This window comes from Convolutriloba macropyga, chromosome 3 (genome assembly GCF_964194025.1).
Source record: "Convolutriloba macropyga chromosome 3, txConMacr16.3, whole genome shotgun sequence".
Taxonomy (NCBI): domain Eukaryota; kingdom Metazoa; phylum Xenacoelomorpha; order Acoela; family Convolutidae; genus Convolutriloba; species Convolutriloba macropyga.
In genome coordinates, this window is record NC_134470.1 from 55,209,768 (window position 1) to 55,234,685 (window position 24,918).

General features: G+C 35.0%; 1 protein-coding gene across 1 annotated transcript; it reads left to right on the forward strand.

The window, feature by feature from the left end:
• Positions 1 to 23,698, forward strand: LOC142336295 (dolichyl-diphosphooligosaccharide--protein glycosyltransferase subunit 2-like). The gene is made up of 12 exons (XM_075385011.1): positions 1 to 174; positions 5,144 to 5,314; positions 5,694 to 6,110; positions 6,551 to 6,730; positions 7,292 to 7,431; positions 9,514 to 9,643; positions 9,957 to 10,051; positions 10,357 to 10,561; positions 15,897 to 16,085; positions 16,577 to 16,786; positions 21,514 to 21,605; positions 22,740 to 23,698. Exons 1-12 carry the CDS (start codon positions 1 to 3, stop codon positions 22,768 to 22,770), a joined length of 2,034 nt encoding a protein of 677 aa, XP_075241126.1. The 3' UTR covers positions 22,771 to 23,698.
• Positions 23,699 to 24,918: the final 1,220 nt, after the last annotated feature.

Here is a 24,918-nt window from a genome sequence, read left to right on the forward strand (position 1 = left end):
ATGTTGATGATGATGAACGTGCGTGTGCTTATTTGCACGCTCTCCACTTTATTAGCTGTTCTGGTTGGTTCTGCCTTGTCTCAGACTGCCCCAATCACTGACAGTTTCAAGAAGGACGATCTCCAGAGAGTTGAAGCCCTCGCCCAAAGTGCACTCGCGAATCCAGCTCAACAAGTAAAGAATTTGTGTTTGATTCTCTAATTAATCAAGTATCATTTTTTATAACAAGGAGGATCGCGTTTGTGCTTTTGCACAGCTAGTCCCAATCCCCAGTTAAGGAAATCAGTGGTTAAATATCGCCTTCCTTAACTTTCAAGGAAATAAAACAAAGTGTACATCTTTAGCGAACACGTGCCGACTTGCATCAATGCCAAGAAATGACGAAGTAAGCATGCAGAAAAACTAAGAAAATTACCAAATATTTTTGAAAATCCGAGTTGACAAAGCCATTGAAATATGTAGCTACTGTTTGGCACTGTGAAGCAACAGAAACTGCATGTAGTTAGAATTCTCCTCATATCAGCTTTCTAATGTTGTATGAAATTCACTAAAGTAAACTAACGGAAAAGATGAGTACAAAAGTATAAAGTCTGTCTACTCTTCTGCAGTGTTGTCAGTCGTCAGAGCGAACCTCTCAAGCACTTCAACGTAAAAATGATTTTGAAACCCATAATTGTTCCGACATTTTTTCAGAAATGGGGGAATATATATGCGAGGCTGGCTTTTTTCTTCAGTCAAATTTTAATATATATATATATATATATATATATATATATAATATTCGAGGCTGGTTTTTTTTCTTCAGTCAAATTTTATATATATGCGAGGCTGGCTTTTTCTTCTTCAGTCAAATTTTATTTTATGCGAGGTTGACTTTTTTCTTCAGTCAAATTTTCACTCTTTGTTTACGCATCGGAGAGAAAAAAAGAAACACCATTTTGTATTCCTCGGGATCTTGTTTCCATTTTTATAAAAGTTTATCGGAAACTTGAAAAAGGGGGAACACTTTCGAAGGAAAAATCGAAAAGGACGAAACCGCTCGCGGGATGGGGGTAGTGGTGACAAATCGCGTTGAAATTTAAAAAAAAATCAATTGATGAAATTTGTAGGAAAGTTAGCTAGTTTAAAGGGAATTTTGACTGACACGAGTAATATTTTACAATTTCAAGCCTAAAAATAACGATTTTAGCTATTTGACCAGAAAAGTCGAAAAAGTCATTTTTTTTTCTTAAAATTTTCTTTAAAACTGTATTTTCAGTCTCTCAGTTTTCTACTTACTTAAAACCGCTGTAAAAACCAATGTTTCTCTGTTGCAACCAAAGTATCGAACAGTTTTTTGGAAAATAAAAGACTTCAGGCAAATTGGATCTCAAATTAGCCAAAAAATCAACTTTGTAAGTGTAAACTATAAACAGAAAATTGTATTTTATAAATTTTAGTCTCTAAAAACAATTCTATTTTCATCAGAAATAGCTTTTTCTATATTTTCATAACAGTAGACGTAAAAAGCCGATTTCTTCGAATGAATATCAAATCAACCAAATTCTTTATTGAAAAGTAAAGATGACTTTCTTTTCTGATTTTTCCCTGTTTTTATTCCTTGATGTAAGAGATCATCTAAACTAACCTTCTATAGTATAATGAAATACAGAATATTTTGGAAGTTTATGGCTCGTCAGGTTGGAAAACAGATCACAGATGTTCAGAACCTTATTTTGAAAATTAGGAAATTATTTTGGTTGTTTCGTTTCTGTATTTTGAAATTGCTCATCGAATTTATCTTTTCCAGACTTCGAGGATGTTCGTAAATTATAAAATTCAATAGTTTATTGATTGTGATGATCATATAAGAAACGAAGAGTGTTTTTAATAGATGAAAAAATCGTTTCTTCCGTTCACAAAACAAAGCTTTCTTTAAAAATACTAAGAGTGAAACAGCCGAATTTTGAAAATTATCTATAATGTTCTGCTTTAGTACTAAATAAGATGGACAGCCTTTAACGTTCTCTACATGTGAGACACAAATTGAGGCAGAGTGCAAAAACTGCCAGAAATCTTATAATTTGAAAAAAAAAATTGTAGTTTCTGCAAAAAACGGTTCTTGTGTCCAAAATTGTGCTTTTAAAATCTGGCTGGTAAAACGCCTGTGAGATGTTGAAAAAACGAAATAGACCATTACGCTCCTGAAACACAAAAATATGACAAGTTTGGGAAACAATTTCAGTTCAACTTTTAGTGTCAGTTTTACAATTACCGACTCATTGCTTCAAAAATCCGCGCGTAGTTTTTCAGATGAGTCAAACAAGACATAAATGTACTACGCGAACCCTAGGTAACGATCAGTTGCCAGAAGGAAAAAAGCGATTTTGTATCGGTGTATTTATTTGTTTGTGTGTGCGCGCGCTTGTGTTAGTTAGTATGCTTGTGAGTGTATAAAAATGTAATGTGTGGTATGTGCGTTTAGGAGAACGAGAAAAAAGACAATTAGTTAAAGAGAGTTATTTCCTTTGAATGTTAGACACAGGTAGAGGCTGAGTTCAAAAAGTATCAGCCTTTAAAAACTAGAAATTACTTAAATTTTACTAAACGTTTGCGGTTTTAATATTTTAAAAAAATAAATGTGTTTAATAAATCTAGTTGGTAAAACATCTTCGAGAGTTTGAAAAAACTGGCCCTTTTTGCTCATGATACATCCAAAATGATTGAAGTTTTGGAAAAACTTAAAGATTTCTTTTTACTGTCAATTTTACAGTTGCCAATACAATCGCCTCAACAAGTTCTTACCTAATTCTCCAGAGAAAACAAGCAAGACATAAATGAACGATGAGAACCACGGATAAAGGTTAGTTGCCCGAAAGAAAATTAAGATGATTTTATTTTTTCTTTTGTGTGTTCGTGCGTGCACTTGTGTGGGGTTATCTATGTTGGTGCATGTGTGTCGTGTGTGATGTGTGTATTGTGTGTAAGAGGGAAAATAGAGAGATTTAGTTCCTTACATTTTTGGTAGAGATCCTGAATGTTAGACACGAATAGAGTCAGAGTGCAAAAAATTTTGCAATCTTATAAAAATTGAATAAATTGAGGCAAAATTGAGGCTTAAGTTTTGTCCAAAATGAAAATTCCTTTTTTTGAATCTGGCTGAATCTGATAGCACATTAATAGGTTTTAGAAAAATACTATTTTCCTTTTCTTGTGACATCAAAAATTGTCAAACTTTTTTCAAAAAATTCAAGGAGTTTAATTTGCTGCCAAAATTACAATTTCCGGCACAAGTGCTTCAACTAGTCCACGCCTATTTATTTATTAAAAAAACGAAGAAGACTTAATTGTACTTGACGAATTTTGAATAAAGACCAGTTGCCAAAAGGAAATTTTTAAATGTTATTTTTTGGTGTTGGGGGTTTTTATTAGTGTGCTTATCTTCGTGTGTGTCATGTGTATATTGTGCGATTGTGCTTGTATGGTTTGTCTGTGTCTGTGTCTTTCAAATTATATTACTCTTATTTTTCCAGAATGTGCTAAGGAGTTTTTGTTTTTGGCTGCCGAAAAAAAAACAAATATTTTGTTTCAAACAGTATAAGTAATTTTTCCAATGCATATAATTTGCTTTCGGATACTCCGAACAGTTTCTGACGGAATTTAAACGTTGTTGTTGCAACTTTGAGAGTTATGTTGGAACATACTGTGCTACGCACAGACTCGCACGAGAGCCGTCTTGCTTCTTTTAAGAACAGCATGACCTGAAAAACGGCCAGAAGCACGGCGGAATGTCAAAAGCTCACTGAGTTTTAAAAAAAATTGTGTCAAAATAAGTGTCCTGAAAATTTGTAAACTAAATCTTTCTTCATTCAAAGCAATGCATAATTTGAAAATATAGCGTTCTTTTTATAACATCAAGTATTGATAAAGTATGAAAAGATCAGCAAGACGCATTTGCTCAAAGATCAGAGATTGTGAAAAGGTTTCTACGTAGCGTCCGAATTAAAAGCTGTGAACTAATAGTTTGAAACAACTAGAACTGCGCTTCATTTGGAAAAAACAAGTTTTTTATTAATAGCATGAATTGAAAAAGTAATTAAAAGCAGCCTGACATAAGTAATTGTTAAAGTTTGAAAAGTGCCGCTTCAATAAGCTGCTTGCATCGAAACTAAAACCTTCTTACTGCAGCCCTCAAAAATTTTGAATTATGTATCATTAATTGCCATTTACCCCCTTTTCATTTGATAGCTTTGGATAAACATACATTATAAATGCAGGCAAATATCAAAATATTCACTTTTTTACACTAAGGTGTTCTGAAGGTCATCAGGTTCAATAGCTGTAGGTGGAAACCGTCGTTTATTCAGAACGCCTTCTAATTTAACTGTTAGAGATATATTAGACGACAGAAAAAATGAAAAAGAAATTCAAAAAGTGCTCGATATGAGAAATTCTGCGATAAAAGAAATTCACCCGTATACAGGGAGGGGAACATGCCATTTGAATTGGGGCATGCCTATACAATCTGAAGCGTCGCATAATTCCTGCGCTAATAGAGCTAAAGTTGGTGAATCCCAACTCAATGCACTCGGTGGATTTTTGTCCCTAATCCAAATTGAATTTCTAGTCATTACTGTGAAATATCTTACATTAAAAAAAAACCAGAGCTCCAATTACGATCTGATTCTGCTTTTGTAGGTATTAATATTTATCTTGACAAAAGAATTAAAATCAGAAATTAATATGGTTTTGTTCAATTTCTAATTCACTAGCGAAAACCCGATATTCGATAAAAACGTCATATCTCCCATCATAAACAATTCAGAAATGTCCTTTCTAAATTTCTTTGCAGGGGATTTCAAATTTCAAACGATACCATTCATGTCTATCTACGATGAAAGTTTCGGGGGGGGGGGTGTGAAGTCATAACAATATTTAATGTTGTGGATTGGGTTTATGGATGTTTGTTTACTTGGAAGGGGCTGAATGCACTGCAGTCAAAGCAGTTAATTTATATAGGACAATGAACAAGTGCACTATATATTGAAGTGTGAAGTAGAAATTAACAGTAACTATTGATAAAGGGTAGGCATATAGGTTCATTCGAATTTACTGATAGTAAATAATTGAATGATGAGAAATTCGATTTCTATTTTTCTTGCAGGACTTATCCTCTCTGTTCTACGCCTCCAGCACCCTCAAGACCCTTTCCATTCCTGTGAAAGGAGGAGCAAAAGCAGCCTGTGACTTTGTCAAATCTAAAGTTGCCTCCTCAACTGGTCAGTTGCAGAATGCATACTACATTGCGGGAATTAACAAAGCACTCACATGCGGGGTAAGTTTTCTTTCAATTCGATTTTTAGAGTAAATATGTTCATGCTTACTCTATTAATGAATCAGTTAAAATGTTTTATAACTATAGTAATTTGCTTATTACAAAATTTAATTGATTTTTAAGATGTCACGGAAGCCATTTCTAAGTTCTGGCGATCAATCTGATCGTTTATTGATGTTTTTAAATGGCTATGCTGCAATAGTGAGTACAGGTTGCAATTTTCATTCCGTAAACATTTGAAAAGATATGGGTTTTGATTAACTTCCAATAACGGATACTCTAAAGAAATTCGAATTCTTTCAGAAAATAACATTAATTTCAAGTCATTTTGAGTGAGGTCACCTGATAATTTAAGTGTTTTAATCTGTGTACGTTTTAGATCTCAGCGAAAGAGTTCGAGAATACTCTGAAAACTGTTGAAGATGACAAGACCAAAATGCAGGACAAATTCTACGGAGTACAAGCGGCTGCAGACTTTGCATCTCTGCAATCTGTTGGATCCCCTCAGAACATCATCAAGTCCGTCTCCACTCAACTGACATCTAATGTTGATACTCCTCTCTCCGCGCAAGTGTACGGAGTGCATATCGCTTCTATTCTGGCTCCAAAAGCCCCAGGATCTGCGTCTCCCGAATTGAGCAACTTGTTTTCGTTGGTAGAGGACATTGTTGGTCAAGCTGATGAGGTCAATGAGAAGTACCTGCAGCTGGAGGGGGGTCTGGGAGTAACTGCACTGTTTGTAGAGGGAGCTTTCAATCTGGCTGCTAAAATGAACAAACCGCCTCTTATTCTTCAGGTAATCATTTAGTAAACATTAATAGAAAAGCAAGCCATCTTGGCTAAATTGCATTGAGTTGTGTGATTTTGGGACCACGATGAAGCCGTAGAAGTTATTTTCAAAACCAGTGTTCTATTTTATTCTGAATAATTTCTCGTTTTTGGTGTGATCACAGCACACACTGTGATCACACGCACCTTGTGTTGGATGAATTGACTGTGGGTCTGAATTGACAGTCAAAAGCTAGGTAGTTTTCAATGGATGACATACTATTTCCTGGCAACTTTACGAGGATCGTGTCCGAGTTAAGAAAAAGCTTGTTTGTATTAAAAACATTGTGCCATGCCAGATCAAATCCAAGAAAAATCCGTAACTTATAACTTTGCAAGTGGTGCTATTGAAACTCAAAAATGGTCCATTTTACAGAAAGTTCACTCGATGGTTTGCTGTATATTTAGAACAAGCTGCAGCAGATGGCGAGTTATATCATGTCTAGGAAAGAGAGCCAGAGTCTGAAGAGTGTCTACTTTGTAGTCCTGGCTGCCTCCACTCTCTCACACAACACACACTTTGTCCCTGTTTCTGTCTCCCTCGACAACAACAACTTCGCATTCTCTACAAACAAGGAACAGGAGAAGGTATATTCCAGTATTGATAAGCTGTTTGTTTATCTAAGCAAATCGATCAAATTATATTAAGAAATCTGAGCTTGTCTTATCATGGTTGTACACTTGATTTTATCAGTAATAGACGATACTGATCTTTAACTAGATTATATCTTAAGCATGTTGTGCCACCCCGTTATCTAGTTACAGAACAGTATCGTCTGCGTGTTTTCGAAGCCCAGTTGTTCCAATGGCAAGTGGAAGGAGACTAATTTTTCGCCATTTTTTGAACGAAAATGGGCTGATCAGAAGCAAAGTGTGACAGTTGACTGAAGACATCAAATATTGGAGGTCCAAAATTCAATGCTTCAATAAATTGTAAACTCATATGAAAATTTTGTACAATCCTGTTGCTGTACATTCGTGCTGCTGTTCATTTCTACCTCCTGTAATAATTGAGAAAAGATCGGTTAGTTTAACAGTCCATCATTTCACCATTTTTTTGACGCAGAGAATGAAAGAGATGCTAGTTGTGTTTGTCACGATATTCGCATTTCATTATTTTAATCAAAAAGTGCTCATTTTGTGTTTAAGGTGCGAGTGAGAGTGAGCAATTTGTTGGGAGGTGAGCTGAAGGCAGGACTGACCGGAGTGACAGCGGAGCAAGTGGAGAGGAACAGTGACGCTGTCATCATTGTCAACAAAGAGCCACTCAAGCAACTCCCAACCGACAAGTTAGTTGTTGTGCATCTCAATTAAGCTCATATCTAACTTGTAACCCATTAAATAATGTCTTTAAGCTACGCCTTTGCTATTGACTCTGGGAAATCATTCGGTTTTGATTTAAATTTTAGCAGAAAAGCAATGGTTGAAAGTTGAATCTCCCAAAGCAAATTTGCCAAACTATTCTGGCATTCATTGGATCCGGTTTTTAAAGAAAAAAAACAACGATCTCCAAGTTGTTGTTTTCGGCTTAAATGTTTTTAATTGCTCTCAAACGATGTGTATAGCGATTATATTAGTGCTGCGGTCTTTTTATGCGATTTTTCGCTTGACCGATTTTTTGTTAAACGCTTTTAACTTGTCCTTAAAAATGGGATGAACAGGTAAAGCCCGGGGGCATTAATTGGTTGAGCAACTCTCTTAGGGCTTTACGCCGTGCTAGTTTCTAAGTATGCGATTCACAGAAACTTTTGAGGAGACATAAATTTATAGTGTGAAGAGTGGTTCTTAATCTTAAGAATTTGACCCCTTACCTCCCTCAGTCACCCCCCAGTCACCGCTCCCCTTAGAGGACCAGCAGTCCGGTCATCCATACCTAGCATACGTAAGACCTCGCTGGTTTCTAACGAAGCCAACAGCTCGCTCGTCGTTTGAGAGCAATTCTTCCGACGTTAGTCGGTTATGTTTTGTTTTTGAAGAAATACAGCTCAACAAGTTTTATATATTCAACTAGTATATTAGTTGAATGAAAAAATTAGATCTCGCATTCATAAGATTTTGTTAATTTATATGCCCATTATGAGTTCTGGATGTAAAATCTTTCTAAGCGGAACGCTAGTTATTACATTTTCTTACATTGTGAGGATCTTTTTGGTACCTAATAGAGATTTCCCTTCTCTGCTATAGTTTACCATAATATTACTTGTCGCACAGTTTAAATGGCAGAATATAAGTTTGAGCGCATTTGCGGACCGCTGTTCACGGTCATCCCTGTCACGCGCTGTGGGATGTAACCTGGAAATCTTGAGTCGGTAATCCCGGGTTGCCACTTCTTAGTCATCCAAGGATCATATATGATATCATACAAACCATAACGTATTTCCTGGTACGATCCTTGTATGACTACTAAGAAATCATACATGATCCTTGTATGATTACTAAGAAATCGTATATGAACCTAGTACCAAGAATCATACATCTATTTTTCATGAATGTTTTTTACCTTTTATCTTTTTTAGTTTTATTAGGTTAGCCATCACCTATGTGATTCCCTGGCATCACTTTGTGATCCGCCAAAGGACTCTAACGTACACTATCATTTGAAAAGTTGGGCACTAAATAAAAGAGTAGTGCCAAATAGATAGCTGAAGTTTTGATATTCGCTGAAGCCAGTTAATACCTATAAATGCTCATTTACAAGAAACCTTAAAAAAATTGAATATAATATCAAATTCGTTTTGCGATTAGGTTCATATTGCAACGTTATTATTTTAGCGCACACAAAGATTCAATTGTGAATTACAAATGCGATATATTTTATTATGTCCTCTGACTACATTATACGAGAATTTGTGGCACCAGTCAATGTTTTATGTGTCATGCATGACCTTGTATGATTTCCAAGAAATTTTTTTCAACTTCGATAGAAAATGAAAATTATAATTTTTTTTACTCCTTAATTGTTTTTTTTTGTTTTATCCCTTTATCTTTTCTAGGAAATCATATATGATCCTTGTATGACTACCAAGAGTTCATGCAAATCATATACGACCTAGTATGATTACTAAGAATCATATGACTTTGTATGAGTACTAAAAATTTTGTATGATGAGCAATCGGGATCGCGGTGAAGCGCGCCCACCGACCTGCCAGTCGAATATTCTTTTCGCTTTGTATTCCAATTTGTTTAGTTGCCATAGCATGGCGTATTTTATTCTGTTCAGTTTAACATAGTATGCGCATAGGTGGAAAGTTATTAGTCGTCTCTGATTGGTTAATAAATCGCTTGGTTAAATCCTATTCAAGAATTCTTCAAAAAAGATGCAATTTTTCACAAAAGATCCCATTGTGATATCTTTTTTGTTGTGTTTTAGGACCGTGTACACTTTGGATCTTCTGAAATTGAAACCGGGAGCTGGCTTCTACACTCTGACTGTCTCCGTAGCTTCCTCGTCTGCAACTGCCAGTCCGAAACTTGTTGGAGTTGCCCCTGGAAATGCCAAGGTTTGTGTTTAGCCAGCCGCTTGAATGAATTATGTTTTAGGAGCCTATTTACGTTGCGGAGGATAGGTTTCATTGCACTTTTGAAGTTGAGAATTTAAGAACAGCTCTATTAATTTAGATGGGTAATAGAGTGAAATCTATATTGAGATGCCCAAATCAATATAGACGATGTAAGTGGTCTACTTCGAGTTGGGTCTCGCGTCGAAGCTTTCAATTAACCATATCTAAATTACCAATGAATGAATGTTATGTCGAAACTTGTAGAAGGAGAATGGTATTGCTTTAACTGATGTCGTGCGATGTTTTTTTTCAGCTGAGCCTGAGAGTGTTGACAGAGGTGACAGCGACTAACATGAACATTGCCGTCATAGATGCTGACTCCAGCTCCACCATAGGAAAACAGACTCCGTGAGTAGTTGAATGCTTGAAGCCAACTTTTGATTACAACGCATGTGCTGTGCCCATTTTCACTTACCCAACTTAGATTTATCTCCATAATTTTACTAATTAGCAGATTTTGAAGAAGAACATTAAATCAAATAGCCCGGCTTGTGTTGTATAAAGTTGAGAAACTTGTCTAAAATTGAGTTTCTTCCCTAAGCTGTAAATTGAACGGTAGTTAATGTTCATAGCAACTATCACAGTTAGGATCTGAGACACTGATGCAAATTACAAGCGTTGTCAAAGTTGAACATTTGTGACTTCTCTTTTAGTGTGAGTTACCCTAGCACTTTGAAGAGTACCCTGTTTGCGGACTCTACTCAGAAGGTGGTGGCCTCTTTCTCCATCAAAGACAAACACTCCAACCTGGACTTCGAACCACATCAAGTGTTCATGCGACTGGTGCATATTGAGAGCCAACAGGAGGTCTTCTTCGTCTGCGAAAAACAGGGCAGCCTGTACGAATTTGAAATGAAGGTAACTGGAATTTCAAGTTCGTACTATTGTAAGATTCTCCTCTAAACAGATTTGAGAAGATGTTGAATGTTGGTATTCCGGGTCCTGATAGGTAATAATTGAAAGAAAAATAATTAATAAAAATTTGAACCCTTTTGGTTGATTGTTTTAAGGTATGACTTGCATTTTATGCTGTTTACTTTTCGTAAACTCAAAATTGAAAGAGAATTTTTTATTCATTGTTTCAAACCGTTTCTAATAAATGCGGATTTTCCAATAAAATGAGGCATTGCGTTTTCTGCACGTCGATATTCTATAGAAAACCTTCTCATGTTGAATTTATCCATTTAAGTGATCTATTTTCAACTGAATCCGTTCTCAGTAATTGGATTCTGGCGTCATGTAATGCTAGCCTCGCATTTTTCTGTTCGGTCATTCTTGAACCCCGACCCCCCGAATTTGCATTCCAGAAAGATGAGTGGGATCATCTGAAAACCCTTTACGCGTAGATTTTTTCTGCGAAGAGCTGTTTGTTTCTCTGAGAATGACATAAAAAAATTGATGAAATTATGATGGCTGACTTAGTCAAAATATAGCCCGCAAATCGTCGAAGTAGCTGCGAACAGACGCTCTTGGTCGTAATGTACTAAATGGTTTTCCCAATTCACTCACAGTCCGTTCTAGGTCTAGTTTTTTGTGTAGTCAATGAAAATTATTTGGATTGTACGTCAGGATTTGTCCTGCTATGTTTTTTACAATTCAAAGAATTTGAATTGTATTGGGGCGCTGTCCTTTTTTTAAGATCTGTTCACACATTTTCATGAATTTTGAAGTGAAATTGGAGTAGTGATTTTGGTCACGCCGAAACAGGAAGTGGAGCGAAAAAGCGAGTGATTTTGCGGCGTGAAATTTTTTCGCTCTAAATTTAAAGTAGAGTGAGAAAACGGTGTTTGAACAAAAATTCGCTTTCTCGCTAATGGTTTTTTGTTCACATGCGGCAATTTCACTTTAATTTTTACTTTTTTTGATTTTTTGGATCGGATTTTTTTTCTAAATGGTTTTCCCAATCCATTCATATTCCGTTCTAGGTCTAGTTTTCTGTTTAGTCAATGAAAATTCTTTGAATTGTGCGTCAGGACTTGTCCTGCTATGTTTTTTTAATTCGTTGTCTCCATTGATGATTCTTGCTACCTGACTTCTTGGAATTGACTTTTTCAATTTCAGTGATTTCTACTGCTTTACAGTTAAAATTTGTGTGCGTCGTCATTTGTTCTACTTTTTGGTCAATTGCGTGACTTACCTCATTCAAAAAAATGACTTCTGAAAATAGTGTGCATCCAAGTAGTCCCAAACGTATTTGTCCTAATTCTTGAGTATTAGTCTTGCGTTTTTGTTCCGACCCCTCTTGAGGGGGGAGAAACTATATACTCAAATGGGTTTTTTTTGTTCAGTCAATTTTGGCCGATCGATATATTCATCGTAGAGAGTTGAGACTGGTATTATTAGAAAGCTTGTCCGGCGTAGAATAGGGATTTAAAAAGATTTTTTTGATTTTCGTTTTTGACAGGGAGATATCGAGGTTTAAACTTTCGAGAAAATTCCGTTGATTTCATTCACCTTTTTTCGGAATTTTTGACTAAAATTTCGCCAATTTTGATAAAATTTAATAAAATTTTTCAAGAAAATGTTGTTGATTTTACGTTTAAAGACGAAAAAATATTGTCGTCTATTTCATTGAATTTTGTCACTAATTCGGGCTAAATATTTCACAAAATTCAGACTTTTTCAGCAAAAACAGCACGAAATAAGTTTCTTTAGTCCACTCTGATTAAATTTGCAGGAAGTGCACACCCAAACACCACTAACACAATCTTTGTAGACTGAAAAGGGGGCTAATTCCACTTCAACTTCCGTTGAGAGTGCTCTGTAAATAAAACTTTGCCGTTTTTTGCTAACTTTTTTCGTTGATTATCAAAAACGCGGCATTTATTTTTGATTTTTTAACTAACAAAATATCTATATCAATGACATTCCGAAAATTAAATATTCTTAATGGACAAGCATTATTAGCAGGACTTGTTCTTTACCAATCTTGGACCGTTACAATCCAAAAATAATTCGGATTGTCGTCAGTCGGTTTTTTATGAAAAAAAATTCGATCTTTTTTATTAATTAAATAACAGAACATTTCAAATCAAAGCTCACTAGTGATAGGTCCTATTGGCTTCGTAATTAGCTCGCAATTGATTTATCTAGTTGATTGCTTGAAAGCTTTGACTTTTAAAATATTTGATTTTCAAATAAAAATTGGCTTATTGAACTTTGCCTCCATTTTTCTCTTAATTTGGTCAACTTTTAGCTTAGTGTCAGCAATCAAAGAGTGTTCCTTCTTGCTGCTGAATTCAATTTGAGTCTTTATTGTGGTTTTACGCCTTAAGTTATGGTGTTCTGGCTTTGATACTTCTAGATTTCACATTTTTTAAAAATTTTTAGGTATTTGCCCATTTTTCATGTTTTCTAGTTTTGTCAAATTATCACGTTTTTGTCAGTTCATATATCTCATTTTTCGCGTTCAAAATAGCGCACAATTGATTATATTTAAATCCCTAACTAGATAGATTGTGGTTCTTTCCCGCTTCGGCAGTACTTTCTCGAAGAATTTAATTGAATTTTTTAATTTTGTCTTTAACTTTTGTTTTTACTTTGTCTTTTTAGCCGTATTTAATTTCCTGTACAATGACCTGGTTTGATTGGTTTTTCCTGGAAGAGTAGATGAGCAGATGTTCTGATATTCGAAGATAGATAATGGCTTTCCTGACTTTGAAAACAATTGTTTTCCAAAACGAAAAAAAAATCAACTTTTTTATTAAATCAACAACGCAATTTTGTTCCTTTTATTTTCTGTTTGTTACCCGGTCTCGTTAATTAAAGGTTAAAGATGACATAATTTTTGTCAAGGGAAGGTGTCAAAAGGGATTGGTGTCTCATAATCTAATGTTTTTAAAGAATTCGTTATGACTTTACTGGCTTCGACACGGGTTTTTCACAAAAAAAAAGTCAATTTATTTTTGATTTTTTTTTCATTTTTGACGTTCTTTTTGTACACATAAGACTTGTTGTGGATAATTGCAGGTCTCGAGGGCTTCCTTTGAAAGAATAAACAAACCCCTTCATTTTTTTCATTTTGTAATTAATTGCTTTCATGTCTTTTGAAATAAATTTTTTTCGGTAAAAACAAATATTACAATCTTGCTTTCTTCTTTTTGGTCTAATTGTTACCTAGTTTCATTAATGAGTAAAGTCACATAATAAATATCAAGGGAAGGTGTCAAAAGGGATTGGTGTCACAAAATCTGACTTTTTAAGAGAATTCGTTATGACTTTACTGGCTTCCACACGGGTTTTTCACAAAAAAAAATATTTTTGATTTTTGTCATATTTGACGTTCTTTTTGTAGACGTAAAACATATTCTGGATAATTTCAGGTCCCAAGGGCTTCTTTTGTAAGAATGGACAAACCTATTCAAATTTTTCATTTTGTAATTAATGGCTTTTATGTCTTTGGAAAATTTTTTTCGAAAAAGAACAAGTATTACATAATTTTGCATTTTTTTTCTTTTTTTTGTCGAATTGCTGCTTATTTTTATTAATGAGCAGCAACATAATACATTATCGGTGTTCGACGAAAGTGCAATCGAACAGTTTTTGGAGGCCGAAGTATGGCTTTACGGCTTCCAAAGCATTTTATGGCAAGTTTTAATTGATTTTTAGTTTGTTGTCTATTTGTTGTTCTTTTTGTATAAAAAAATGAATAACAAGAGTTCTTAATTCCCTTCTATAGAAGTATTAGTAATTTTAAATCTATGGGATGTATTAGTTGATTCCTAATGGGTTTCATTACTTTGAAATAAATTGTTTTTTTTAAAAAAAAAATCAGCGAATTTTCTAACTTTAAAGTTTCTGTTCTTTTTTGTCTAATTGTTACCAAGCTTTATTAGGAACTGGTGAATAACCATTTTTTTGGTGAATTACAATGTTTTTTGTTTATTTTCAGTTTTATCTGACGCTATTTTGACTTTGTTATTAAGTTTTGTTTTTTAAAACGGACATAATTTTGATGTAATTAATGTTTGTTGTTGTTGTTTGATTTTGCCGTTCCTCTTCGCTCGCTTTCTTAATATCGGCATATCTCATCAATCTAATGCATCATTTTTTACTCCACTGAGTTATTTGCTTTGGAGGCTATCTTTTCGTTCATACACTTGTTTTTTTTTTAAATACTTGAATTTTTTTGTTTTTCCATCTGTTCCTCATTTGGTAGACAATTATGCCAAAATTGTGGATGAGCGGGGTCGGAACCTTATGTGAGATCGCACATTAACGAGCCGCCTTGTTGATTTCGATTATTAATTTTGAAAAGCTCTTAGGGCTTTTTTCTTATAGAGCCTATGTGTCTCATAAAAATGACAGTCCGAATCTAACCAAAAAGTCTAGTGGTCTATTAAAGGACTGGTGGTCAATATATCTTGTTTCTTTAATTGTTAATAGCCGCCCTCATCTTCTCAGCCGGCTATTATTGCGCTCGTATTTTTTTTTACTTCGTCAAACTTTTTTTCGCTTTACCATTTTGCCGCTTTTTCGACATTTTGCGTGAAATCTTTTTGACTTCTCTAGGCTAGTTTCTCTCTTCTCTCATTCTGCTAAAAGTGAATTTGAACATCAGTTGCTAAGCAAAGCAATTCAAAATGAACAGAGTCGGTATAAAAAATTAAAGTCAGAAATAGAAACGGGATAAACCCATAAAGCCCAATTTTAGATGCCCGCTATTTGAACGTCGTTCCTATAAGTCTTAGTTACCACCTCTAATGCTTATTGGTGTTGATAGTAGCCCCTGTAGCCTCTCTCTAAGAAACAGAAGTATGTTCAACCACGAAACGCCATCAAAGTGTATCGGACTTAAAAAATATTTTTGTACAAAAATCTTTTTTTTTCAATATATTCTATTCGTTCAATCCCAATCATGCTTATTGGAATCAACGGCGGCTATTTTCCGGCAATCTGCCGGGTATGTTTTTAATTCCATGGAAGGCCACAAGCGTCTATCGCGGCTATTTTCCGGCAATCCGCCGGCTATGTTATAAACCGTAGCTAGCTACTGACGATGTCAACCTCTCGCCAGTCGTTTGAGAGCAATTCGCCCAACGTTAGTCTGTTATGTCCTATTTAAGTGGAAGCTGTGCGAAATCTCAGATGCGCGAGCCTCCTTGCTTTGAGAAAGTTTGATATTGACATGGGGTGCTTATGTGTTTTCGTCACTTTGGCTGTTCTTGCTAATATGCTAGTATGTATTGTTTAGGTTCGTGCCTCTGATAGTTTCTTCAAGTCTCTCTCGGGTGACTATGAGATGTACCTCATAGTGGGAGATGCAGTGGCCTCCAACTCTTTCATGTGGCAACTGGCCAAGATCACTCTGGCATTCGCGGAGAGTAAGAGCTACCAACAGCCACAGTACAAGCAGGAGTTCCAGCCAAAGCCAGAGATACACGTGAGTTGTCATACTATATTAGTTATAAACGGACATTTCATATAGCAAATACGATTATTCACGCGGGTGTGAGAAACTTAGCAAATTTTATCGGAGAATCAATTTTATTGCAAGGTATGATTTTCACTGAAAATGAAGGCAGGAATACCAAGAAAATCAAGATGTGGAAAAGAAAGATCCTATATGGTCTCCCATAAAGTTACAAGATAGCTAACGTTCGAAAGATAGCTAACGTTTGAAATGCCTTACAGTGGGCATTCACCTGTGATTCTTTATGAAATTCAAATTAATCAGAAATGTTTTTATTTTATTTGGGGGTGAACTTTGAACTTCTTCAAGTGCGTTTGAAATGTTCACTTGGAATATAACTTGGGACTGGTATCTAAGGTAATTTCGTATTGAAAGGTGTCCATGCGTCTGAGCACCTATTGTGCCTACTTCAATATTACACTGATTTCAATAGTGAGTAGCTGGTTTTTCAACCATTTCAGCATCTCTTCCGCACCCCGGAGCCCCGTCCCGCAGTAGTGTTTTCCCAGGCATTTGCCCTGTTGGCAGCGTTGCCCTTGTTGGTTCTCCTGGCTGTCTGGTCTAAAATGGGAGTGAATATCTCAAACATGGAGTTGGACGTGGCCACTATCGGGTTCCACGGAGGACTGGCAGCCATATTTGCCCTGTACTACTGTTATTGGGCACATTTGGTTAGTATTGAATAGCCTGATATGGAGCACAGAGTACCAAATCCTTCTTTATTAATAGCCGCCCTCGTCTTCTCAGCCGGCTATTATAGCGATCCTATTTTTTTACAAATCAAAGAATTTGAATTGTATTGGGGCGCTGTCTTTTTACGACTCGAAGAGGAGTATTGGAGAAGTCCCCTCTATACGACTCGAAGAGGAGTATTGGAAAAGTCCTTTTTTAATCAATTTTATCGGAGTGATTTTTGAACCGGGAAATGAAACGCGTGAAAAAATTTGGAGTGATTTTGGCGCTGAACAAAAGTGAAGAGCGGAGAGAAAAGAGAGTGGTTTTTGTTCATACCGCTGTTTTTGAGAGAGCGAGAAATTGATGTGTGAAAAAAATTTCTTTAAGCGAGCGAAATTTATTTGTTCACGTGCGGCATTTTAAAGCAGTTTTTTTCATTTATTTTGGTGAAGAGGCTTGGTTAAGATTTTGTTTTAATTTTAGGCTGGTTTTGGTAGTGGTTTGACGGTTTCTGGAAATTAATATGAATTTATGATAATTAGGAGGTTTTTAATGTATTTTGCTGATTTTCGGGCTAATTTTTGCGTTTTTTTGACAATTATTTTTTTACTGGCTCGAATGGGCATTGGAGAAACCCCCCTTCTACTTGAGCAATTTTATGATAACAATTGGTTACAGTTTTGTGGGTAAGAATCATTTTTTTGTTGAGAAGTATGACAAAAAATGGCGAAAATTGGAACTATTTTTCTTAATTTTTTGCAGTTTTCGCTTTCTTTCTGTTTTTAGCTAAGTTTCTTTGCCTATTATGACTTGCCTATTGTTTTGGGAGCATCTGCATACCCTATTGGCTGAAGGGAATTTTTCTTTGGATTTATATGTTTTTGAAATATTAAAAAATTTAGTAACTTTTTCCAGTTTTTCAATGAAAGTTGTTTTTAAGAGCTTTTTATTCATAATTTTAGCCTAAAGTATTTTTTTTTTCAAAATTCAATTTAGTGGTTTTTGTAACTACTAGTTGTTTTGATGAAGTTATTTTGGCAGAGATAATTTTTTCGGGATCTCAATTTATAACAAAATTTGATCAGATTTTTTATCATATTTTAACAGATTTGATTTTATTGTTTTTACTTTTTTGTTTCTTGACTTTGTTTCTAGATAATCATAAATTAGTGAAGGCACGTTTTGTTTGATGAGTAGTTGGATGGCGTTTAAATGGATTTTCACTTCGAGTTGTTTCCGGAATTCTTCCGGCTATGTTTTTTTTAGTTGGAGTGAATTTTGAAGCAGGAAATGAAACGCGTGAAAAATTTTAGAGTGGTTTGGTTGCTGAACAAAAGTGAACAGGGGAGCGAAAAGAGAGTGGTTTTTTGTTCATTCCGCTGTTTTCGAGAGAGCGAGAAATTGAGGTGTGAAAAAAAATTTCTGTAAGCGAGCGAAATTTTGTTCACGTGCGGCTTTTTAAAACCGTTTTTTTTGTTAATTTTTTTGGTTTAGAAGTCTAATTATGATACTGTGTGATTTTTATGGTTGCTTTAATAGTGGTTTGTAGGTTTTTGGAGATTAATAAGAATTTTATACCATTTTGCTTGTTTTTTAGCTATTTTGCTGAATTTTAGGCGAATTTTAGCAATTTTTTGCGTTTTGTCTTGTTATATTGCTTTGTATGGGCTTTGAATAGACGCATATTAGTTACTGAGTCTTTAGATACCACGTGATTACGTTTTCTTTTGTTAAGAAAAGTGACAAACTGAATCATTTTTAATTATTCTTCTTAATTTTTTGCTGTTTTTCTCTTTTTTTTTTACTAAACTTAGAGAAGTTTCTTAACCTATTTGGTTTTCCTATTGTTTTGGAAGTTTTTCAGTTTTCTTTTTGCTCCATTTAACGTTTTTTGGCTCTATGTGCTCTTGTCAAATCAAAAAAACTTATTTTTTTCTAAGATTTCTTTCAAGTTGTTTTTATATGCTCTTTGTGTTCTTCAAGTTTTTATAGCATTTGGGGATGCCCACAGTCCAATTTAGTTGGTTTTGATGCGTGTTGATGATTTTGATTTTACCTTTGAGTCATTTTATTAAAGATAATTGAGTAATTTTTATGAAGATTTCCGCGAATTTTTGTGATTTTTTTTGATTTTTTGCTGAAATCTTCTGATTCTGCTTTTCGCTACTTTTTACTATTCTAGCTTTTGAAAGGAACTTTTCTATCGGTTTTAATGGAATATATTTAGAGGACTTTTCAATGACAGATATTACTAACTTTTCTTAATCTCTTTACTTTTTTTTAATCAATTTTTTTGAAGTGATTTTTGAAGCCGGAAATGAAACGCGTAAAAACGTTTGGAGTTATTTTGGCGCTGAAGAAATCTGAAGAGTTGAGCGAAAAGGGAGTGGTTTTTGTTCATTCAGCTGTTTTTGAGAGAGCGAGAAACTGATTTCTGAAAAAATTTTCTCTAAGCGAGCGAATTTTTTTTTCACGTGCGGCTTTTAAATGCAGTTTTTTTCCAACTTTTGATGGTTATGAAGTTTGATTATGATATTGTATTAGTGTTAGGCTTGTTTTGATAGGAATTGAATTGTTCAATTAGTTAATTTGAGTTTTCTGCTAATTTGGAGGATTTTGATCAGTTTTGCTTATTTTTAGACAAAATTTAATGGTTTTTTGCCTGTTTTTTTTTTGTTTTAATGCTTTAAGTGAGAATCGAATAGAAGCTTGTTTCTTAAGATATTTTCGGTTACCAATTGACTAAAGTTCTCTTGGTATCAATTATTTTTTTCTTGGGAAATTTGGAAGAAAAATTGAGAAATTTTAAACCTATTTTTCTTATTTTTTGGAGTTTTTCTCTTTTTTTTATATCTGAGTAGTTTCCTAGACTATTATGACTTGCCCATTGTTTTGCGAACTTTTCATTGCTCTAAGTGCAGAGGAACTTTACTAGGTTTTATGCTTCCTTGTACTATTAAAAAGTACTATTCCTTGTACTATTTCTAGTTTTTGTTCAATTTGTGTTCGATTGCCGTTTCGGTTCTTCCTTATTTTTTATGGCATTTGTGGAGGTTCAGGGTTCACAATAGTTGTTCTATTTATTAAGTCATACGTATGGGCAATTTTATCTTTCGAGTCGTTTCCCGAATTCTTCCGGCTCTGTTTTTTAAGATCTGTTCACACATTTTCATGATTTTTGAAGTCAAATTGGAGTAGTGATCTTGGTCACGCCGAAACAGGAAGTCGAGCGAAGCGAATGGTTTTGCGGCGTGAAATTTTTTTGCTCTAAATTTAAAGTAGAGCGAGAAAACGGTGTTTGAACAAAAATTCGCTTTCTCGCTAGTGGTTTTTTGTTCACATGCGGCAATTTCACTTTGATTTTTACTGTTTTTTCGATTTTTTGGATCGGATTTTTTTCTAAATGGCTTTCCCAATCCATTAATAGTCCGTTCTTGGTCTAATTTTTTGTTTAGTCATTGAAAATTCTTTGAATTGTACGTCAGGACTTGTCCTTCTATGTTTTTTACTTCGTCGAATAAAAAAATGTTTCGCTATACCTCATTTTGCCGATTTTTCAACATTTTGCGTGATATCTTTTTGACTTCTCTAGGCTAGTTTTTCTCTTCACTCATTCTGCTAAAAGTGATTTTGAACATCAGTTGCTCAGCAAAGCAATTCAAAATGAACAGAGTCAGTATAAAAAATTGAAGTCAGAAGTAGAAACGGGATAAACCCATAAAGCCCAATTTTAGATGCCCGCTATTTTAACGTCGTTCCTATAAGTCTTAGTTACCATCTCTAATGCTTATTGGTATTGATAGTAGCCCCTGTAGCCTCTCTCTAAGAAACAGAAGTACGTTATGTTCAACTACGAAATGCCATCAAAATAAATCGGACTTAAATAATGTTTTTGTACAAAAATCTTCTTTTTTCAATATCTTCTATTCTGTCAATCCCAATCATGCTTATTGGAATCAACGGCGGCTATTTTCCGGCAATCTGCCGGGTCTGCTTAAACCTTGCGTTGAATACGATGACGCTCTTTTACATGCAATAATTACGGTTCGTAACTGCCCCTGACCGGTTGATTGCAAATTGCTCTCATTAATTGCTCTCAGAAGTTTGTAGCAATTATATTAGTCCTGTTGGTCTTTTTATGCAATTTTTCGCTTGACTGACTTTTCGTCTGACCCATTTTATATTTCGTCCTCAAGAACGGGATAAACAGGTAACGACCGGAGGTTATTTTATTCTCTTAGTACCTTACGCCTTAATAGTCTCTAAGTATTCAATTCACCGAAACTGTTTTGAGGAGAAAATTTCATGGTGTGAAAGGCGGTTCTTAATCCCCTTAGACCCTCCACCCTCAGTCACCCATCGCCTCTCCCAACTTGGGAAAACAGAAAACAGTTACTGTTTTTCAATTTTAATCGAACCAGTGCTCAATTGCGATTTATGTTGCGTCACTCTGTAAAATGAATTACTATTCTTATCAACGTAGATTGCCTATTGCATGAAAAAGTTTTCTCTCAGAATTATTCATACACAATTGAGAGTACTTCAACTATAGTCTGAGAACTTGAACTTGTGAGCTCTTCAAAAATTATTATTCATCCGTCATTGCTTTTGGTTGGCAAATGAAGGGCACAAAACGATATGATCATTAACATCGGCTTCCGATTATTACTTGATTTGTCCGGCTGTAATCTGAAGTTAGGATTTGTCAACTGCTCTGTTTTAGAACATGTTCCAGACCCTCAAGTACCTGACTGTATTGGGAGCAGTGACTTTCTTCTGTGGACATAAACTGCTGAAAAAGCTAGCTATAGCTAGGTACGTGTTGCACTCCCCTCTCGTTCTCTAGTCAGCGAAAAGAATCTTTCATTAGTAATCACAAAATGCACATTCTCAACCTTAATGCCCCTCAAATTATGAATGCTTACTAAATTATACATTTGGTGTGATCATTTTCCTAGCCTTGCTGTTAATATAAGTCTTCAATGATTTTTTGGAAGCATAAGACATCAAAAGTTTGTGCTCATAAGACATGAAAAGTTTGTGCTCATAAGACATCAAAAGTTAGTGCTCATAAGACATCTGACATCTGAAAATTTCGGGTCGTTTCCTTTCATAAATGAACGCACCCTAATAATTTGTATATGGTTGTCATTCGCAGACTTTGTGCCATTGTGTAGCGCATTAGATTGCAGACGTGCACTTTATAAGCGGGGGCATTTAACAGGAAGATTTCATTTTTCAGATAATCTTCCGTTCAATAAATTATAACCCTTTCTTGTGTGTATAGGGACATGGGATGTCGGATGAGATCTTTCCTTTGTCAAAACTACTGACTGAGTGAAAGATGAAGTAAATGGTATTCTTGTCTATCAGCCAAATCAACTGAAGCACATAATCTGTGTTGATGATTTGATTCTACTTCAGTTCACTTCTCTGTTATCTTGTCTCGCTTTTAGAAGTGCTCCACCCCCTTAGAAGGACCAGGCAATCGTCGGATTTTTTTTTTGTTGAGAACTACATTACTTAATGCTATATTCTACATTAATTATTTCAAAAGACGTGGTTTAAATTACTTAGAAAGTTGTTCTGAAGTTAGTTCTGAAATTTCAATAAATAGCATCAACTGGCGGTAGTCGAAAGCTGAGTGGCAAATAAAATATTGCGCTCACTCGATTTGTCTAGAACGAGGTTGTAAGCTTGCCTGAACTAGGAAACATTCTCGGTGAACGGGTTACCTCACGCTTTATGCAACATAGAGATACCTATTTAAAAGGGAAAAGTCGATAAACATAATATCAACTGCTCATTTGCTTCGTTTTTTTGCATATTTTTTTGGTTAAGGCTATGGTTTCGTTTGACGAGTGCCTGGATTTAGTAGGAGGCTTTGCAGTGTTGTCCAAAGACTTTTCTACAGAACGAACAGTCGTTATAATGATCTCTTCATTTCAGAGTGAACAACTCGAGAGTGGTGGGTGGCTGACGGTGATCAACTATTTACACGAGAGGAAAAACAAAACAGAGACAAACAAAAATAGTGACTCCGACTGGACTGGTATATGGGGCATATTATGTATTTAATACTATTTCTGTACTTGAAAATCAGATTTGATGTCTGAAAAGATGTCAGTGACAAGCTGTGACTCACTGTTGACTCATTTCAATCAACCCTCCAAAGCAATGATATATTTTGATCCCGCCATTATGATAGCCGAAATAAAGGGAACCGGATCTGATGATACTTAACTTGCTTTTATTACTGTAACCCGTATAGATGTCTGGGCTTCAGAAAATAAGCTTCAAAATGTCAAAAGAGGCGAATGACGAGAAAGAAAATATAGTGAATGAATCGTCAATGAATATGTTAACTTGTTTGCAAATATGCGTTTGATTTATTTTTGATTTTTGACTAAAAAATGTTAAAGCCTAGTGAACCAAACGTGAGCGCATTTCAAACAAGATCTTGAAAAAAGTTTAAGTATCGGAGACTTAATTAGCGTTGTCATCCGACATTGCTTTCGTTTTACTCAATCTCAAAAATATTTCTCTTTTGTCAGATCATCAATGGGAACAGCAGATCCAAAAGTTATTTGTCATATGACCAGGGTTAAACCTCACAAATTAGTGATATATCTTGCAGCTTTTTCATTTTGCCGGCAACGATCATATCTTTGCTTGGTGGCTGTATATTGTGTAACATGGATTAATTGATTGTTGAGTGAAGTAAGCTGAATAAACATGATTCAAATTGTATGAACTAATGAATGTCCTTAGAAATATTTGATTATATGATGGTCTAATGATGTCCTGATAATGTTTTTGTGTACATTATATAATATTATTCTACAGACTTTATGTTCATTATCATTTCCCTCATATATACCGTTCATATGAATTTATTGGTTGCTCAATCTTTTTTTCAGTCATTAATCTTCCTAATTTGGTAGCAATTGTTCAACTTGGATTTTTGCTTGTTTATGTTACTTAAGAAAACGGCTGAAATCAAATGCCATTTTTCAGGTGAAATTCACGAGTTGCTGTTTTAAGTTTCCCTAAAATGAAAGCGAAATTTATTCGCATTTTTTCGTACGTACTGTTTTAAAATGTTTGGATGCCAAATTGAGTGTTGCAAGGATCAGCGATAAAGGGTTGTAGCTTGTGATGAAATGCTGACGCTGTTAATAGCCTACCATAACATTCTTGTTATTCGCCTTCCTTTGGTTATTTTTAAATTTTATGTATTGATCTGTTTTGAGTCTTTTTTACTACTCGGAGAGGAGTATTAGTGCAGCATCCTTAGATCGATTTTCATGCAGTTTTGGAACAGGGCATAACGCACTCGAAAACGGTGTTTAGGTCAAAAGCTGAACAAACTTGAAGAGCCGAGCAAACAGAGTGGTATTGTTTGTGCTGTGTTTTTGAAAGCAAGAAAATTAGCCGTGAAAGAAGTTTTGATAAGCGAGCATAATTTCCCCATGTTCGGCATTTTATTTGCTCGGGAACGAAGTTTGAAGCAATCATTGTAAACATGTTGGTCTTTTTTTTGCAAAATTTTTGTTTGAACGTGCTGAGTTTTCGAGTGACTTGTTTGACTCCTGACTTAACTCACCCAGTTTCAACGCTTAGAGTGGTTGCTAGCTGTAAATAGTATTAAGCTTAATTGCTTAAAATTTGCTCAAAAGATTAAGCAAGTATATTTTTGGAATTTAACTGAAGGTGAACACCAAATTAGAACACATTTTGATACACGGAAACAAATTCTGTCGACTTTTGTCTCTTTTTTTCTGGTTCAATACCGATTCTCGCGTTAACGGTGGCTGTTTACCAGATATCTTTCTATTTTTACAGTTATTTTATTTGTTTTTATATCAATCTTTGAAATTGTTTTATTATGTGAGTTGTGTTTAGGTGGATCTCCCAGTACGCTATGCACCCCCCCCCCCTAGATAGAGCACGTGTCATTACTTAGTAAATCATTATAAGAAAAATTATACGTGCGTCTGGGGGTTGCAAATAATATGCACCCACTTAGCTGAGGGACACAAACGGAAAAGATCCCTTCATGCGTTGGGAAGATATAATGGTATTTAGGGTTGGTTTTGTTCATAGTTTTTAGCGTTTTGAACTGTTA